This window comes from Agelaius tricolor, unplaced genomic scaffold (genome assembly GCF_023055355.1).
Source record: "Agelaius tricolor isolate 1412-34295 unplaced genomic scaffold, bAgeTri1.0.p SCAF_27, whole genome shotgun sequence".
NCBI lineage: Eukaryota > Metazoa > Chordata > Aves > Passeriformes > Icteridae > Agelaius > Agelaius tricolor.
The window spans coordinates 5177543-5198897 of NW_027269287.1; the positions used below are offsets into that span (position 1 = coordinate 5177543).

At 34.6% G+C, this 21355-nt stretch overlaps 1 protein-coding gene across 5 annotated transcripts in view; it reads right to left on the reverse strand.

The window, feature by feature from the left end:
• Nucleotides 1-728: 728 nt before the first annotated feature.
• Nucleotides 729-21355, reverse strand: part of TMEM161B (transmembrane protein 161B) — a 41762-nt gene continuing 21135 nt past the window's right edge. For 4 of the 5 annotated variants that reach the window (XM_071448581.1, XM_071448578.1, XM_071448580.1 and 1 more), the window contains 7 exons: nt 18814-18965; nt 18240-18300; nt 16378-16518; nt 13195-13308; nt 11972-12146; nt 9874-9970; nt 729-8978 (listed from right to left, as the gene is read on the reverse strand). In XM_071448581.1, the coding sequence (XP_071304682.1) occupies nt 8701-8978; nt 9874-9970; nt 11972-12146; nt 13195-13308; nt 16378-16518; nt 18240-18300; nt 18814-18965 (1018 nt within the window). In that variant the 3' untranslated portion in view covers nt 729-8700. The remainder of the gene's footprint in view (nt 8979-9873; nt 9971-11971; nt 12147-13194; nt 13309-16377; nt 16519-18239; nt 18301-18813; nt 18966-21355) is intronic. The other variant, XM_071448582.1, reaches the window with a different exon arrangement.

The following is a 21355-nucleotide window of genomic DNA, read 5'->3' on the forward strand; positions in this document are numbered from 1 at the left end:
GCTGTTGCTGAAGGGGTCTTTGGTACCACTTTGGGTTTAGGCTAAAGAAGGATGTTTCCTTAAGGATTTAATTTTTGCAACTATGGAACTATTTGAGCAATTTTGGCATAATTCACCTGCATTTGTTGCATACACAGAAAGAAAATACATGCATAACCAAATCTGGTATTCCAAAAATCAAATTCAAGATGGTTACAAGATTATTAAGATTATTAAGTATACTCTTTCTTAGTGCTGCTATGATGAAACAAATAGGAGAGACAATATAATGTTTTTAAATACATTTCTTTTCATAAGAAGCAAACACAACCCCTTTCTAAGTGCTAGGAAGGGCAACAGTCAAGAAGGGTGACAAATCCTTTGAGTGTAAAACACAGAATTTCCTCCACTTATCATAGTGTACCACCAATCTTTCTCTAGAAATGGATCAAAAATTTAAATACTTAAATACACAAAAATAGAAACACTCATATGAAATCTGTAATGGTTGTGATTAAACTGCTGTCCACATGAATAAGACACTACCTGCATTTAGACTCAAAAAGTATTTATTCTGCTACACCCAAAAGGAGGAGGGAAAAAATAGCCTACTCAATTATTTCTAAAAGAAGTAAAAAATTTACACTCATAGAAAAACTGATAAGAAGCCTGGTTATTACATGGTCTTTGGAGATTTTGCAAGCTGATAAAGAGTAGTATATACCACAAAAAGTAGGGAAAAAGCACACTGGTAGACAATAAACATTTATTGATCTTTGGCTTTAGAAATTGTCTTATCTTGGATATGGGAAAACCTATGTAAAAAAATGAGGTTTTTTTAATTCTTTACAGTGCACAAGTGCAAGGCATGCAGAGTACATGTAAGGATACTAAAATACTATAGGAACATTACTGCAGCAGACATTATATGTCCAACATGGGTTAACGCTTTACAAAGGCAAACAAGTTGATGGAGCCACTTGATAAACAGCAGATAACATAGTTTCTCTTAGATTTGCTGTGGTATTACCATGAGCAACTAATAGATATAAATTTCATTTTAATAATGTATGCATTATAAAAGCGGAGTTAAGCTGTAACATTTCAACAAAATGAATAGGGAATAAGAAAGTACAACCTTGCTTCAGTTTTGTGAAATTGACTGTTGTTAAAGAAATTCAGGCATTTAAATGACAAACCAATTCTTATTATTTTCACATTAATACAAAATGAGCAAGGCAAAACTAGCTTCTTAAATGCTCTACAGTAAAAAATGTAATGTAACTTCTTACAAGTGGTGTAAAGAAATATTTAGCAAGCTTACTGTACCAGGTTTTCCCAAAGAGTGTACTATATACAGTACGGATTTCTATAGCCACTTTTTAGAGCTAAAAGCTCAACATGCTGTGACAAGCCTTCCTCAGAAGAAGGCTTCCTTTGGTAGATTTGAATCAGCAACACCATCTCAACTTAAAAGCACTTCACATGCAGAATGTATCATTAACGCAGGAGCAGGGGCCTGTTGTTTCCTCACTTTTTTAACCTCCTTGCTGTAGGTTCTACCTTCAGCTCTTGCATTCCTGAAGGTGGACACGCAGTTTTAGAGTAAGGGTGGTTTCACTATTGAATACTCTCTAACAGAATTCTACAAAATTCTACAAGGTTCAACTTTTGGAAGCTTGGTGTCAGTCAGCAGTATCACAATTGGTACTCTTTGTGCTCCAAATCCATAAGGATTCAGCGACCTTCAATGCTGCCTTTCTGAGCTCAAGCAGGACTACTTACCTGGCTGAAATCACCCATGTACCTGGGGTATAATTAACACCCAGGAGTCACTACAGAACTTTGTAAGTCAAACCATTCCAAATCTTGTAAATACTTGCCCTCAGTCATATTGAAAACATTGCAGACGTGGCAGAGGGAGGGGTGTTAATTTAAATTAGGGGTGTTCAATTATCAGTCATATATGGGCAAAATTGTTAGATTACCACTTAAGTAAGAGGAATGGAAAAGATTTCTTCAAAATCTTATTTGTTTCCAATATGTAATAGCAAAAAAACCACACATGGATATTACATAAGCCAAAAACTGTATGAAAAAAATAATTTCATAGCAAATCCTATTTCAAGGGCAATCAGAATCACCCACGATTAGGCACTTTACAGTATACAAAAAGAATATTGGAGGTTGTTTATTTGCTGTAGTAGTTGTACCCAAGTATTATCCACACCACTAGAAAAACCCAAATATAACCAAAAAACCACTCCAAAGTGACATTTTTCAACTTGTGCTGTGCTTTTCTGATCACAGATTCTGATGAACATTTAAAAGCATAGAAGCCAGTATGTTTTTAAACAACAGGTAATGCAGCACCATATCCATTTAACGCAAACACCACTTGACACCATCCTCATTGTGAAGCATGACAGTCTTAATACTTGTAAAGCTGTAACTATAAAAATCATTTTAACAGTATTGTAGCAGTAAGAGGAAGCTAAAATTTACATATATAACACCAGAGTCTTCTCCATTTGGCAAATACCGAAATGAAGGTAGGGGAATCTTTTTGTCTTAGGTCTTTATTCTAGAGTAGAAAGTATTATGTGCTTTTCACTTAAAGACAAAAATAAAAAACACTATTAACCGATAAACAACATTGAGTTTGTGTGTTCCCAGTAACAGTGAGACAAGTAAAAGATTTAAAGTAAAATATTTACAACTTGGAAGATGTTCCCTGTGCAATGTGTAAGATGTCTACCTTATGAGAAATTTTAGGCTGAAATGATTCAATAGCATCTTTGCATTAATATTTGCTCACATAAATGGGAAGACTGAAACACTAGACAGCTTTCAGTATCTTCTATTACAGATTTTTTTCCATGTATATTCCTCCTAGAAAGCCTTACATACTGTTAACAATGGAACAAAGAAATGACCAAAGATAGGAAAAATAAAAACTGTTGGCACATCATGACATGGGTATGAACTGCAGTTATGAAATATAATTTTTGGTGCCTTTTTCTTTGTCCTATGCTTTTATGAAAAATACTGTGAATAAGTATTCTGGAAGCTTAGAGCACATAAGGGAGGCAGAGTTACTATGAACAGAAGAGAGAGTAAGTCTGACTTTAAGGAATTTTAAGCCAGGTTTTAAAAAATATAACGCAGGACAATAAAAGAAGAATGACTTACTACTAAGGAGTTTGTAAAAAGCTATTCAAACTATTTTGAGAAATGTATTTTATAGACAGCAGGTCATATGGATAGTAGTGTGTTGTGAAAAAATGCTGCAAGTACAAATTCTAAGGGCTCTTGACTGATGTGTAATCACATGGAAAAAATCTGGTATTTACAGGTGGATTTTGGACTTTACTATAAAACTACATACCTGTTAATACTTCAGCCAAAGCATCAAGCTTTAAAAAAATAGTGTAGAAGTTTTTGACTTCTAGTTGCAGGCACCAATAATAATTTTAAAAAATGAAAATATGAGCCATGGTATTAGGATTAAAAATAATTTCCATTAAAAACACCATTGAAATCAAAGGTATAAAATACATATACACTGGCATGCAAAAAACAACATCCAGTGCAATATTACCCTCCTGGCAGTCCACAGTGAGAGAATGGAAAAGGTTAAGTGCAGCATATACAGATGTCAGTAAAAGCAGCCTGGAAATGACATGTTGGCTTCATGATCTCACCTAGAAGAGGAAGACCTTTCAGTCTAGTACTCAGGAATGCCAATGAGACATGCCATCTACTTCATCATACAGCACATGACTGTATGTGCTGCACAAGTCACAAAGCATGGCAGGCCTTCCAAAAAAAGTAGTTGCACAAAAATCATTCTGAAGCACAGACACCAATCTGAATCAGCCTGCTTAGTGAGATCAGACATCTGCCTTCTAAGCATCTGTCGCCTAGATGCTCTTTAGAGTAGGTATCTGCAAGGTCAAAATACTGCGCTTTCTTTACCATTTGGGATTTAGGCTGTAGATGCTAAAAATAACAGTCTTACTCATAATTCACATTTAATATTTTATTTAAGATACAAGTAAACTGCTGCTGCCTTCCTCCATTAAGATTTTGCTCAGGCATACAGATTCCTCCAAGAGAACACAGAGTATTCTTTGGCCTTGTTCTTGTTCAATGTCTCCATTTTGTCTGGGCACTCAATTCTTAAACTTTTAGTTGAAGTATCTAGGAACTTTATAGTGACAACATTAACTGTGGGGTTAAGTCTGACTGTAGAGGTGCTGTGTGGAACACATTAATGTGCAAAATGTGTCATGAGAAAAATCATGAAGCATAGTATTTAAAAACTGATCAAAATTATCTCTGTGAAAAGCACAGATATTTGAGAATAAAGAAACATAAGGCCTTTTACCTTGGAGAACCTCCCAACAGTTTTAATATCAGATATGCTCAATTTTCTATTTCATATATCCCAAATGCCTATTACCACTTAGGTGTAGTTACTGTAAGGAAGCACAGCTCTTTGAATTGTTTCTTGAAAGTTAGCTGAAATTTCTGTGCTTGCTAACTCTACACATAGTGAGGTGATGCTGCCTAAATGTTGTGTTAATGTCTTGGTAGCATTTTTGTTCTTAAGACAAATTTGACTTTACAATCCAGGGAAGAACGCATCTCTGTTTCAACACCTTGCAGTACTTGTGATCAAAATGAGAAGAACAACTGCAACAGAAATTAATTTTCTGTAAGTATCTTCTGTACAAGGATGTTCTCTTGTACTGATGCTACTATTTAATCTGTGGATCCTTTATGCAAGCCAATTCTGGAGGAGGGAAAGACTGTGCAGCTAAGAAAACCTCAAAAACTGGCATAACCTACAGTTTGAGAAGAAATTAAAAGAGGACAAGTGCAGCCTGAGAATGTCACCTACAAAGTGTAAGAATAGGCTTTCTATAGTCTACTCTCCTGTTCTTAATCAATGTCTCTTAGCTCAGAAATAGCCCAAGTGTTATGTTTGGACCTCCCTGAACTTGCTGGAAGACTTGGATTTTTTGCTGTCTTAACCTTTTGTCTAAAGGGACCCACATAATAAAAGTGCAGAGTTTAAACAAGTAACAACAAGTTTGTTCATGTTTCAGATGGAATTTTAAGTTATTTGAACTATTTAATGGAACTAATCCTTCAAAAATAGATAAATTTAAACTAAACAGAAGTCAAAATACAATCTTGAACTAGTTTAGCCTACTTGGTTCTGAGAAGGGAACACAGGGACAGTACTGTAGATCGCCAATGGAAGTCACATCACTAGGAGAGGAAGGGAGATCAGAATTTAAGAAGAAACAGACATGGACTCTTTGCCAAAGGAACATTTCCTTCTAAAATCTCTCAGAAACTAAGGGAGATCTCACTGTGGCCTCCCAGTACTTAAAGGGGGCTTATAAAAAAGAGGGAGAATGATTTTTTGCACAGGCAGGAAGTTATAGGACAAGGGGGAACACTTCTAAACTAGAAGAGGAGAAATTTAGATTAGGTATTAGATGGAGACTCTTGCCTGTGAGGGTGGTGAGGCATTAGGTAAGGTTACCCAGAGAAGCTATGGCTGCCCATCTCTGGAGGTGTTCAAGGCCATGTTTGATGAGGCTTGGAGCAACCTGGTCTGGTGAGAAGTGATCCATTCCAGATTCATTCCAACCCAAAACATTCTACAATTTTTTTATTAAGTAGTGGGCAAAAAGCAAGACAAAATGTTTAAGAAATCTGAGTAACACCTACCAACCTTTCAGTCACATTTTATTGCTTTTCCATTTCTGCAAGATGCTTTCCCCCCATTGCCAGGTGCCGCTAAAGGTCTTCATGAAACAAACATAAAAAAGCATTTGCCAGCTGCTGTTTCAAAGGAACTTACTACAGCAGTAAGGAGATATTCCTTTGACCCTTACACAATATATATGGAAGTCAGGACTATCAGGGTTGCTACTTTACTTTAAAACACATTTTTGATCACATCACATACTTGTCTGAAGCACTGCTCACAACCTTAGCAATATGGTCTCTCTGGTTTCACTGTCACCACATGTTTCAAAGGCTTTTATTATCATATTTTAGTTTTTCATAAGCCTTCCGGACTCATGTCAGGATTAAATGGATCCAAAGAAAGACCATCTCCCACTCACTGCTGACCAGAAGGTCAACCATTCAATTCTGCACAACATTGGTTTGTAGAAAAATGGAACAGCTCAGTGGCTACAAGCACTGATATTCATGTTTGTAACACTAGGTGCCTATTTTTCACTGTGATCAGTGTAATGTCTGAATACTAAGCATGAGCTCTTAGCAAAAGCTTTGTGCAGTTCAGCTACATGATCCTTATTACTTTTGCTGAATGCATTATTATATAACTACAGTTCACTTTTGCTTATAAGCTTCCAGAATGACTATGTCAGCAAAAACTGTTGCTTAACATTATTTTGAAGTATTCTCAAGTATCCAAAATTTAATCCTTCAGATTTCAACAACAGCTTACATCTCCTATACAGTGAGCTTCATCAGGCAAGTTCATAATCAAAATCCAACTGTTTTGCATTGTTTTATTTTTCTGAACAAAAGACTGGCATTGAACACCTAACTCTAACTTAAAAGCTGGCCTTACTAATTCTGTAAGTAATGATGTATCTTGTAATGATGTATCTCGAACTAATGTGAAAGTGGGTGCAGTATTATTGGACCTGTCATTTTTGTCATTCAATTATTCATGTGAAAAATACTTCCAAGGAATGATTGAAATTTGAAACTATGAGGTCAAATATTATTCTTTAGGCCAATTCACAGTTAAGCGCTTGTCCCTATTAGTTACAAAAAGTTGGTGTGAAAATAACAAAGCTTGCAGTCCCAGTCACACTGAAATACTGCAATGAAACCAGTAGCATCATGCAAGGTGTTCTCAGATGTCCCAAACACATGCAGTAGGTACTATGTTGGTGTACACAAATCTTTCTCCAGTAAATGCAACTTAATAAACTAATAAATAACTTTAAAAGCTTTCAACACAGCAAGATAGGTAATCACCAGCTTAAAATCTTGACTTTCTGCATTCATTGAGTTTGTTCTCCCATATGGTAGGTTTGCTACATATTAAAAAATTAGTTAAGCTTTTCCATTTATAAATGCTTATTATATGCCAAAGCTGTACACAAATTCAAGAGAAAAACAACAGTAACATAAGACCAGCTAGTATTAGCTAAAAAACCCACTGACCTCTGTGAAGTTTAATATTAACTATTTAAAAAAGCTACTGCATATAAATCCCCATTCCTGTTTTGCAAATACACAAAACATCTGAAAAACTGTAAATAATTTTATGACTGGAATATATCTATCCAGTTAAGCAAAAATTGTAAAGTTAATACTTTGCTCTTTTTCTTATTACACGGCTGTTTTATTATACAGAAAATCTATTTCTGAAGCCAAGATATCTTAATTATCATTATATGGTCAAGTTAGCACAGATTAAAGTGGCAAAAGATGATGATTTGACAGAACAGAAATTTTAAGATTAACAGTTTAGGTAGATCTTTTCTTCCAAGACATAGTAAGTTCTTTAGTATAGCTAAGTACCTCTAAAGAGGCACAAAAACCAAATAGCCCTTTCAACTGAATTGAAAAAAAAAGAAAAAGGAAAAAAAAAAGAGAAAATTTTTAAAGTTTAATTTCAAAAGGGAATCTTGAAATTATTAGATACATATACACCCCTCTCCTATAGCACGGTAAGATACATTCAGGAATTTAAAATAAAGATTCCGTATTTCATACCTTCATATATATTATATATTTAATATATAATATATATGTACATTACACATATACATACACTATCAGTCAGCAGGATTAAACTGTTTGGTTTTCAAATATTTGACTGGTGTCACTGATTATTTTCTATTCTTTTGTAAACTCAATGGAACTTATCTACTACCTCAAAAGAAGAAATTTAAAAGATCCAGACACAATGTGTGGATCAATACTAGCACCAATACAGATGGCCATTACTTCAAAATGACTGCAGGGACTGAAATAATATAATTGTTGTAACTCTCTTCTTACTGCACAAGCACTCCTGCAAAATATGTAGGCAGCAATACCTGTCAGGTACATATATCTACTCCTGTTAAATTTATATTTTATACAACTTTCCTTACTGTAATATACAGTATCTCTTTTGTCCTGTTGGATTTTTAATTTTCCAAGGAGAAAAGTGATCAATAGCTATCCAACAGATTTTTTTTTTAAAATCCCCTCTCTCTCCTTTCACTTGTATGGCTCAGTTTCAAGACTTAATCATTAGGCAGCCACCATCACTACATCCAGTACCCTTTGAATACAGTTCAGTCAGTGACTGTTGATGCTTAAAAACCAAATTTTTGAGTTTGGCTTGCTGTTTATGGAAACCAAGATACTCAGAGGTCATATCTTTTCAGCATGCTTATCACCATCTACAACACAATAATGTCAGTCAGTCCCAGGACTATAACTGAATTAGTTACCTACCATTTGGGTAACAAAAATAACCAACCCAGTTGCAATTTTAAACATTTTAAGATTATTCGCCCTGAGAACACCAAGGAAGTCTTTAAAAATAATTATGATATGTTTTCACATATATAGTTTTCTTTTCTCTTCATCTCCTCTTGGGTACCTGGGATACCTTGTATCTAGAATCTGACCTCACACTTGCTCAGTCAGTTGACTTGTTCATGCCACGGTCAAGTACTGGTGATAGAAGAGACCAAAAAGGCTTGTAGAAAAAAGGCAAGCAGCAATCCACCAAGTGAGGAAAGACAGGAGTCCCCGGAACAGGAGAGGAGTGAAAATATTCTTTAGGCTTCCCAGAGCCATTGTTATTTGTACTACAGTTACTTTCATCTTTCCATCAGCAGGTGGAGACTCAGAATAAACAGAATTGGGAAGCAGACTGTTTTCTACTGGAGTGTCAGAATTCAATCCTGGGTAGATGCCCCAAGAATAATTACCTGTTAAAAATAAACAAGTTAACAGATTTTTGTAGAATTAAATTCAAGTTCTGTTAATTCAATCACTCTACAGTCTTTGATATATATTTTAATACACACACACACACAGAAAATGCTGTTTTTATAACTTAGTAAATACAAAGTATATTCATCTGCATGACTTCCTGGTCATACCAGGAAGTAGGATGAATCAATCCTACTTCATCCTGGGGTAGGATTCATCTTGTATTTTGACATCCTAACATCTACATGTGATATAGCTGCCTTGAAACCTCTGTATGTCCTGGGTATGACTGATATTACCAGATGGAGACATCTACTCCAAGGCAGGATGAATCACAACTCACTAAAGCCAATCTCTATCCACTGCCTTTTTGCAAACAGAATGATACAACCGCATGACAGGCTATGAAATACAAGTCTTACAGGAAAGAAAGAAAGAAAAAAACCCAAACCAGAGCTACTTCAGATCTCCCACTAACTACATGAACCCCCTATCGCACAATTTCCATTCTAAAAGCCTACTAATGATAAAAAAAGCTGAAAAATTCGTGTATGAGATGCTAATGAAGTAAAGTCAATCATATTTTATACAGTCCACTTTTAAAATACTTCTAAAAAGACAAATATTTCAACAGAAGTAAACAGTTTAATTGGTTGCATTACACAATCTCTCACAAATAAATAAAACAAATTAGCATGTAATTGGAAGATATCAAAAGCAGCAACAGAAATAACTACTTACAAGCCACATATGAATGTTTTAAAGTACATGAAACTACAAGATGTTTTTCTATTGCAAGTACTCATGAATTCCAATTCTCTTTAGTCAGGTGAAAATAAAAAAAGCCCCATGTAGAACAGAACAAGCTACTGTTGATCCAATTTTGCGTACCTAGCGTTTTCAAGAGCAGAGTTGTGTGAAGAAGCATTACCAATGGTGCAACATACTGCAGCGCAATTACACAGAGATAATAGAATACCCGAGCCACCTAGAAAAAACAAAGAGTATAAGTTCATGATTCCTGGTTGATCAAAGCAGACTTTTATGAAGATGTCTAGAAAAAGCAATTTATTAAAAAAACCCAGTATTTATGCATTAAAGCTGTTTTAAGAATTTTCTAGTAACTCTTGGCATGTGACATATGAATTCTAGTTTCAGGACATTTACAGATCTGAGAAGAAGGGCTGAAAGGAAATAATTAAAAGCATCAATTCTGTTAAAAAATAGAGAATCAATTTTGCTTCTGCAGACTGTATGCCATTCATTATTCAATGACTCCTACTTTAGTACACCAGAAACAAAATTAAATATACATGTTTAATTTTTCAAGTTCCCAGCCATTTACAAGCTAAATCCTATTTCAGAAATGAAGTAGCAGTCCAAAGCCCCATAAAAGGTAAATGAAAACTTCGTTAATATTACAGTCCTTTTTCAAAAGTGAGATATTTTTAAGATTTCCAACAGGAAAACCCTTGTATTTTAGAAACAATGATAAGTTGAGTTTTCATTAGATCAATAACAGCATTTAAATAAATGGTCTTTATTTCAGTCATACACTATGGTTCATCCAAGTCCATTCAGATATATCCCTCCCCCTACTCTCCCATAGGTTCCATTTTTCTCAAGATTGTAACATTACATATTTTTATAAGCTATTGACCTAGAAGATTCAATTAAATAAAGACAGAAAAAAGTGATAAAATAAGAGCAAGCAAGCAGTGAAATAAAACTACCCATGTTTTATAAAAGAAGAGAATGCAGGTTGGCAAAAATAATGAAGATAGATGTGACAGTTTTGGGAATACCTCTCAACAGGCTTCTTAATGAGCATGCATCAAAAAACTAACATGAGAAAGAAAAGTAGTAAGACACTGACAGAAGAAAAAGCATGAGACAAAAAAAATTGTCAAAAAATTGATGGAATATGACAAAAATAACAAATTAAAAAGTAATGATCACTGTAGAATGACAGACAGGAAAGAATTCACTGGCAGAAGTTCCTAAAAAAGGTAAAGCAGATATGATTAGTAAAACAAAACAAGACATAGGCCATCTAGTAACTATGGCCTTCTCAAACAGAATATATGAAGATGGAGAAATGGATATAAGAAATGCCACATGGAGAAGACACTAATGTTTAACAGATAGGAACAAAATTCCCAGTATTAAAATAGCACATTTACAGCAACTGGCACAGTTCCATCCTAACCAGCTGCTACTACATGTACTTCCTGTTTTTTTTTCTGGAGGAAATTCCTAGCCACTTTGTAAATAACTACTGCACCTTCAGACTATGACATTTAGACATTTAGTGTAACTACATGTAATAATGACAATCCTAGAAGAGGAGTCTCTGTCTTACGGCATGCTTCAAATATTCCTCCTGCAACAGACCCCAACTCAGCAGAATCATTAGACAGCACTATCATACAACCATAGAAATATAAGTTTATTTTGCAGACAACACACAACAGCCATTTGTTCAAGGTATGCTTTACAATTTTTCTTTAAAAAAAAGAAACCTCGGAAATTTTGTCTTGTCCACAATATCGTAAGTAATTTTTTAACTAGGCAGGTGCACTTCTAAGTGGTCTGACAGAATTAAACACCTGTCATTTTATTCCAAAATATAAGCACCTTGTCATAAATTTTCCCTCAATTTAAAAATCATAGTTGGTAACAGTATATTACCCTTCCATAAAAATTCACTTTTTTCTTTCCCATGTTGTAGTTACAGCTCACCACTCATTGGAAGGGATCTTTTATAAAACCTTCCAAATAACCAAGGACAAACTACCTGCATAACAGAGATGATACATCTCTAAGTATTTTGGTTTGCAGGCTTTTTCTGTATTTTTATGGGAGATATAGTCTAGCAAGCTTCATTCAGATTTGAGCTCTGCTGCCACAGAAGACAACAAATTGGAAAAAAAATCATTTCCACAGTCAAAATACTACAAATATATAATCTAAGTGCCACCATACTTACCATTTTCTGTAAATCAACCACACTTATTCTACCAGCTTCCTTTTTCATCTGGTCCACGCTTTTCTGGGCTAAATTCAGATAAGCCTGTAAATGATGACGCATCATAGCCAACCGTAAAACACACAACAGGATTATAATCCACAATCTGATGGTATCAAATGTATCTTCTGACATTCTGTGGATAAAGAAAAAGGGTAATGTTGTTTTCCAAAGACCACCTACTGCTACAGTTATTTCTTTTTATTATCTGTAAAGTAATTTTGAGACAAATTGTCAAAAACAGTTAACACACAAACTATAGTTATGAAGTTCACATGCAAGTAATGCCTTCTATGTCTCTTTCCCATTACTTCTCAGTAGCCCTACAGCATAGATCCAAGTTAGTATTCATTTGTCTGTAAACAATGGCAGTTCTCAACTGCCTAAATTCTAAGAAATGAAAGCTGGACACTAAAAACGAAGGTTGCTCAGATAATTACAGGTTTTTGGACACACAGGACTAGATAGTAAATAGTACTAGATTGTAAATGGGTACTTCACTTACCTGAGATACCCAGTAAAAGCTCAACCCTCATTTTAAGACAAACTGAGGAACAGAAGACATACAAAATATGTATATCTGTTGTATTTTATGTAATAGCTCAATGGTCACAGGATCACTTTAGAAGCTTATCTCACCTCTTTCAAGTCTATTTTGAATTAGCAAGACTAATTGTGACAATGACAATCAACTCTACTTATACATCATTTCAAATACCACTCTTCCTGGAAACTCTTTCCATTTCTATATTTTAAATATTTTACCTATCAATTCAATACCACTTCATCAGTATGTAAATATTAAGACAAACCTCCTAGCTTAGTTCTCATGCCAACATATCTTGACTGTTTTCACTGAAACCACTTCTCTCCTACAGCAATATCCAAGATATAAGGTTCCAGCAGGTAGAGAGGTGGTATTCCACCCCTACAAAAAACAACACATTACTGCCAAGGAGTCATCAAGAGACAGCAGTTTTTTGGGAACCACCACCTCAACACTCAACATTCTGCAACTCATTCTTTTGAAATAAGAGATGCTCCTTATAATTCAGCTGCACCTTCCACAATAACTCTGACAGCCAATGCTACTAAAGTCTTTCACGTTTCTTCAACTTGCAAAGAGCACTAAGACAATGTTTTGTTCTCAATACCCCAGAAAGAACATTTAAATGAAATCTTACAAAGGAATGCTCTCTTTGCCCAAAGGCGGGCTCATAATGTAGTCCTTAGTGATTGGTTTTACCCACAGTAGAACCATAAATAAAGGTGCCAAGAAGTTTATATGTAGCAATGTTCTGAAAAAAGAAAAAAAACCAGGGAACTTAGTAAATGAAAACAATGACCACACTGTTGAAAGTATATACAGATTCAAAAAGAGAAATATTAACTTTAAAATAATTGGAAGAAAGATAAATAAGAAAATTTCTTCCCTATTTTATAGGTATGCCTTACATTTCAACAAAACAGTAACATTATATATTGTGAAATCACACTGGATTTTGGCTTTAAAAAGAACAGGATGAACAGTTGTCAGAGGTCAGATTACACAGTTTAATGAAGCATTTTATTTATAAACCGTGATTAAAGTTGGTACTTACATTAAAGATACTCAGACCAAAAAAAAATACTGTAGAAAACTGCACAACAAAAATAAAAGTAGTACCCTTTAGTAATCTTTGAGTACAACCTAGCAGAATTTTAAAAGGGGATAATAGTTTTTGGAGTTCTCCCTTAAATTAATATCCTTCTTTATTTCTAAACTTCTGAATCTTATTCTCTATTTTGAAACCCATTTTTCCCAATCATTTTTTGTTACTAAAATGAAATGAGAACAGTTGAAGGGATTGGGTTGTTTTGTTAGTGCAGTGTTTCCTCACTAACAGAATCAGGTTTGTCTCTACCTTCACTACAGTACTTCTGCACTACAGAAAAAATTATGTAATCAAAAACTGTTCTAAAGAACACAAGACCTTCTTGATTACTAACTATCAAGCTTCCTAAAACCACTAAAATGTTTGCATATTACAGAAGCTGTCATCAAACACAAATTTAAATCTTCGGTTTCAGATGAAGAAATAAGCCCTGCTAGCTATTAAGTGGTGCTTGGGAATGCAACAGCACCAAGGATCAGTCCAAAGCATTTAATTAGATTATTAAAGCCTTTTACCTGAGCTTCTACTTATTTAGGAGATCCTACTGAGTTAATGGACTGGAGTGATGGACTGCAATGTGCCAAAGGGTGATGGGAATCTCTATTTTTTTTGTTCTTGTTTTTGTTTTGTTTTTGTTTTTGTTTAATGGAACAACAGGAGGTAAGGCTGAAATACTCTTGATGCAGACTCTGGCAAAGGAGGAAACGTGTATGAAAATTGTACAACTTTGTTAAGAAGACTCCAAATATATGCAAGTAAGGATACTACTGCCGAAGAAAAAAAATCAAACTAGTTCTCAAAACCAAAAGGGACACCAGATGATTTTTATTCTGTTTACCTAAAAACAATGAACTTCCTACATTCATAAAAGAATCACAATAATAATTTTGAACATATTAGTAAGATGGTTCTTGATCATTAGCCTTTAACTTTTGGGGCTTTTTTTGGTCAGTGCTCCCTGCAAGTTAAGTGTTCCATTCCATTACGGAATAGATTTTGTGTTGGATATTTTTGAGCTGTTTAGTTTTGGTTCTTTTGTTTTAAGAGAGATTTGTGGGTTTTTCGGGCAGCTTAAGGATGTGGGGGCTTTTAGTTTGATTACGGTTTTTTTCTTTGGTTTTAGTTGTTTTTGTATTTTGTTTAGTTGGTGGGCTTTTTCTTTGCAATTGTTTTGGTTGGGGTTTTTTAAGTAGATTATGTATCTGACTGCAAAGACAGACATTGTTTTAGTACCCAACTTAGAGAGCTTTCTATCAGTGACAAGTCATCCTCATTAACAACCCCCCTCTTTAATCCCTATCAAACTAGTGTAGTCAATAACACTAGCAAAAATGCATCAGCAAGGACAAGTTATGTTGTTCAGGTTTATTAGAACCTATCACTTGACAAATATTCTTTATAATGGCTTTATCTAATTATATGGATACCTTATCATGGTATCCATTTAATACCATTTAATGTAATTTTCACATTGTTCCAGTTGAATAGTCAAAATATTGGTAGACTTTCAAAAATAACTTGGTGGTGCTGAACAAAATTATCTTCAACAACCAGTTCCAATACCACCTAAAGAAGCTAGAGAAGTTTTAATTTTCATAACCACACTTCAGTGGATATTAATTGCCCTTCAGTTCTTAATTAATGGATTTTTGTTTCAGAGGGTTTATATTTCTGCCTAGGATGTTATGTCCATTGATCACGGAAGATGCTGGAATACTTAGAGAAAAGACATAAAGATTTTAAAATAGTGAGAACTATAGCAATTAAGAACTAAGTGGTTTATCTGTCTGGAATGAACAGATTAAGAAGGGACTCAGTCACAGTCTACACACAGACAAAAATGTAACAGCAGATAAAACAATCCAATAGCTGGCTGCTACATAGAAAACTACACTGAGTGCAAGTATACTTGCTTATAAATTACCAAGACTGATGGACTCACTTCAAACAGAGTAATTTTTAAGCTGGGCATTCCTGAAGGGAAAGGAAAAATTGCAATTTGAACAAAAATTATTTTCCTACTGGAAAACATAGTGGTTCTCTTAGGAAATTTACCAGACTGAATATCTAAACTGCCCTATGCTGCAGGATCTGTCATTATCATGTATTAAACATCAACAGTCAAGATCTCTGAAAGCCACTTGGAGTTTCACTCTCTCAACCAGAAAATGCTCAAGAGAAACAGTTAAATTGGACAGAACATTTTACTACCAAATGGAAGGGTGGCCGAAAATGAAAATACTCCTTTAAATCGGTATTAACATATGACCCTAATTAAATATTCTGGGTCATTTTTGCATTTTATCGTATGGTAAATTTATTAAAGGAATAATGCCCATCTGTAAGTGTGGGCGGAAAAAAAACAGTCTGTGGTCATATTTGTACTTCCTGAAGGTTATCTTAACTTCTGGAAAGACATGATGGTGGAAAGAAAGCTGGACACAGAGACATTCATGGTGGAGCTTTTGCAGGAGGAAAGGAAAGCTCCTTTAATTGAGACTCTTAATTACAAGGCAAAGAATGTAACAGACTGGCAAAGCACAGGTTGAGCAGAAAGTGGCAGGTGGCAAATCTGCTCAAGATACGAAAAGCAGGCAGCAACAGAAGTCTTAAGTCACTACCTTTTTTTTGGAATAGTTTGCTTAGACATTTTTAGACATAAAAGTTTTAAGACTGAGTAGCATATACCTATTTGCATATATTTTCTCTTACTGTGTTATTTTTTCTGTTGCTAAATTCAGAGCATCCAGATGCATTTGAGCCAGTCGCAAGCCAGGGAATGTCAAAAAAGCACCAATAAGTGAACACAGAACAGCCAGGAACAATTTGAAGGTTAGTTTAGACACAGGACCCCTAAAAGAAAAGAAAGGAAGTAAGCATTTTCTTGGGGAGGACGTTGGGGGAGCGGGGAGTATCAGAGACTACTTTCAATCCAACAGTATCTAATATTTAATAAAAAAAGCCAACAGTATTCTATAGGCTTCCTCCAAAATACTAGCATTATTAAAAACCAATCAGAAATTAAATTTTTTAATAATACTTTCAAAACCAAACCAAATAATCTATTTATTTCCTAGAAAAACAGAAAACCTAATTTACTGACTGTGAGATATTAATTTGTTAGTAGAGAAGAAAAAAAAGAATAATTTTATATTGTAATTAGCAACAAATTATATAACAGAAATAGCTGAAATAGAATGAATTTCATTACTGTCTTTTTAAGAGGAACAGATGTTTCCTAAGTTTAACTGCTTGAAGACAAAATGGACACTTTACCATTATCCATTAAAAATCTCTATCAAACTGTTATTACTGCAACTTTTCACAGATTTATCTGAAAGGCACACATGGTCGTTAACATGTCACTTTTAAGTGATTAGTATTGTACATAAGAAAAGCTATGGGAAAGGTATCCATGATCAAAGAAATCACAGAATTAATCACATAATTAACAAATACAGGTTTACACAAAGTAAAAAAGAGAACAAAACAAAACCCTCAAACAAACAATAAAACCATCATAGTTACAGTGAAATGTAACTAGCAGATCAAAGAGGAACAAAACCAAATCTAGTGATTCAAATGAGTTTCAGATTCTTTCTTAATCTATATCACCTAAACTATCAAGTGACACCATCATTAACTCGGGTACTGCTAAAAAAGGCAAAGCACTGCAATAATTTATAACTAAACAAACAACATGAAAGTGAATACAGAAGGTAGTGACTTTGCAATAGTTTAGGAAAGCATATTGAAGAAAGGTTAAGAAACATACGGGATTCAGTTAATGGTATCCCATGAGTTTATTCATAAATTACACTGATCTAGTTTGAGGAAGCTTCTGTTCCTCAAAAATAAAGATATGCCATGGCTTCTGCATGATACTTGAGACCTACCAAGCAAGACATTCAATGTGCTCCCAGTGATGAAATGGGAGCAGTCCCTAAATTTTAGCACACAAGTATAAGGAACTGTAACAGAGATCCATTTTGCAATATACAAAGCCTGCCTATGACAGTGTTTGTGTATTTATGTAACATCACAAGATATGGCATGCTCCTTTAACAGTCTATATTAGGCTTGGATGTCCTGCAGCAAGCAGATGTTTTTGCATGACCGGAACACAGCTATAACATGAAAACAAGAATAATACAATTTATTCCTAATGCAAAATTTAACACAAACTCCGTCTTGTAGCTTTTGCACACTCCTCCTCTTACATGCCATAGGAATGACAAAAAATACTTCTCTATTTAAACTATCCTTTTTGAAGGGAAATACTGTGGAAAAAGTGTTTACAGTTTTGAACTATATTTTATGAACTGACAATCAAAATGTCAGTAATTATCTCCATATTAAAAAGAAAACTTTAATGCGATTTCAGTTACTTGTGGGTACTTTCAGATCTTTTCATTAATCTCTTTAAAGTGTTGTAGGCATTATAATCATGTACAAAAGCAAAACACGGAAGACAAAGGCTTGCAAAGAAAATCCAAATGGTTCATAAATTCACATATAGACAGACAAGTTATAAGTTGACATATAAACAGACAAGTGTATTTTCAGAAACTTACTGGGATTCCAAACCTTGTTTTTCGAGAAACTTCATAGCACTTTCTGAGAAATTCGAGAATCCTGCAGGGACATATATATTTCTTTTATTACAGTAAACAAAGAATCCCTTTTGTGAAATAAAATGCTAGGTAACAAGTAATCTTTTAAACAATTTTTCATATGTGTAACAGGGCTCTTTCGTGTGCTAATTAGTTGGCCACAATAAAGTAAAGCTTGATTAACAACATCTGTAATATTTGAACATTTTGGGAAGATGAAAGAAGATAACTTTTTAAATTATTCTCCAGTAAGGGAGCTACACTTTACTATGAAAGTCAAAAAGGGCTAAATCTGTAACTGGAGGGCAAATACAATTAACAAAACAAACAACCTAGGCAAAAAATAGACTATTTAAGAGAACAGTAGGAAAATGTACAGGATATTATCTAGAATCTTCATTCCAAAGCAAATTTCCTTAGAAGCACATAACTTACAGCATTCATTTTAACACAGATTTTCTCAATAACTCTGGAAATATTTTATTCAGATCATGCGATCACTACAGCTATTTCAAACACTAAAGAAAGGAGTTACCTGATTCCAATCCAAACTCTAGATAGTTTTCTGTCACAATGAGTATTGCCATGGCTTTCACAAAGAAGAAAAAACCAAAGGTGACACAGACTGATCTTTCACCTCCATCTTCAACTTTGAAATAGTGGGTAGTCAATGAAAACAGTACCTTACTACATAATAAAAAAGTCAAGGAAAATTAAGTTTGTAAAATAACAAAGAATCTTATAACTAAGAATTTTATTCTGTTCATCTACAGGGTTGTTCTATGATGTGCATTTATTTCTTTGGAAGGTATTATGTGTTCAGCTGATTTCAGGTTAAATTACAGAACACATTAAAGCATAATAATCTCATAATGCATAGCCAGGAGTACTCTGGAGTAGCATTTTGATCTAGGCTTACTAATAGTAAGAAAGAAGACACATGAAAAGATGAACTTATATTTCTCCCCTTTCAGATAAATAATTTTGTTTGGAAAATACTTTTAGGATCAAATCCAACCATCATCCTAACACCAGCAAGTTCACCACTAAGCCATTTCCTCAAGCATCCTTTTATCTAGCTCTACTGCCATGAAGACAAATATTTAAGACACCACCTGCTCTGTTATCAGGGTGTTTTAAAAATATTTTTTAAGTATTCTTTTTTACACATTTCTAAATCAGTTATCAAGTGTAACAGATTAGGATAAACTTTTCATTATACACTCTTATTACTACGAACTGCAGCTCATTATAATTTAAATGGTATGCAATATCCAGCCCAGATTTAAATAAAGTATTTGGAGATAATTCCAGGCATTACGTGATTTGAAAAAAATACAGACAAAAAGGAAAAAAAAAAGATTTTAAGTGTAATCTGTTGCACTTTTTATCTCCACTATGCAATAATGCAGTTGAATTTGTCTATTTCTAATACTGAAATAATATTAATACGTAGAGTACATGAAAACATTTTTGGTTGTATCTATTTAGTAAAACATTTGAACAGTCATCAATCTCTCAAGAAACAATGATTATGCTTCAACAGGCAGCACACATTTAACATACACACTGCTGAATTTCATGTATATGCAGAGAGATCCTAATGTGCACAATGCGGTCTAAGGACAGCATCTAGGAATTCTAATCTCATACAGTAATCACCTTCAGACCCCTCTGTACTTTACAGAAAGAACTGATACATCAAAAGGAAGACTTAACTCATCCCAAAAAGAAGTACATAATAGATCATACAGACTGTGTTCTGGACGTTGTTTCTCTAATAACACATGCTTAAACCAAGGCTCTTTTTACAGCTAGCAGCATTAATCACAAATTGAAAACACCCTGAAGTTATACAAAGGACTTAATAAGTTTGTGACCAACCAACCTAATCTATCATCAGATTTATGACCCCCCAGATACTTTATGACTTCAAGTATGGACTGTGCCTGAAGGATTTGGAAAATTCAAGGAGGAAAAAGAAAGCATGCTAAAATTACAGTGCAGATTCAGAACTCAGTAAATAGATCCATGATTATGCAAACTACACATGACTGAAACCCTCTGTTAGTTAAATAATCACCACTGTTTCTATTTTTGGGTTGGAGAAGATTGAAACATTATTGCTTGCTTCATCGCTTCCTTCCATTGCAAGACCTAATATTCAGGATGTACTGAATGAATAATTTAGAAGTATTTAGTGCTAAGTTAATAGAATGCCTGCAACTGCTGTTCCCCCCTTCATTTAGTTTTTTTTTCCCACAAGAGGCATTATAGAATTGTATACTTTGCATATTGTATTTAGTTGCAGGCATTGTAGAAATCATGGTATGCCCTTTTACAAAAATAATTTTATTTTTTAAACTGCTGCGATTATGGAATTCTTTAATTTTATAGTTCATATATTGAAGTGAAAAAGATCCATCTTCTGTTCCTACTAAAACACATGAAAACTCTGAATTCACAGAAGCAGAGAACATTCTGAGTTGGACAGGACCCATAGGATCATCCAGCTCCTGGGCCTGCACAGCACCATCCCCAGGAATCACACCATGCGCCCAACACCACTGTCCAAATGCTTCTTGAACTGTCAGGCTTGGTGCTGTAAGCACTTCCTCAGGGAGCCTGTTCCAGTGATCAATCATCCTCCATGTGAAAACTTTTTCTTAATATTGAATCTAAACTTCCCTGACTTAACTTCAGGCCTTCCGTGGCCTAACTTAACTTCAGGCTATTTACTTGAGTCATGTCACTGGGCACCACAGAGAAGATATCAGTGTCTGCCCCTTCTCTTCTCTCACAACAAAGGTGTAGACTGCAATGAGGTCTCCCCTCAGTCTCCTCTTCTCCAGGCTGAACAGTCCAAGTGACCTCAGACACTCCTCATACAGCTTCCCCTCCTTCATTCTCCTCGTGGCTTATTTAGACACTCTCTAATAGCTGAATGTCTTTCTTAGCACAGGACAAACTGGCCAAACTTAGCGCAGGACAAACTGGCCAAGCTGGTCTCACACTCTCGCACTAATGTCTCACACTCAACTTTCTGTCAACCAGCAGCACCAGGTCCTTTTCTGTGG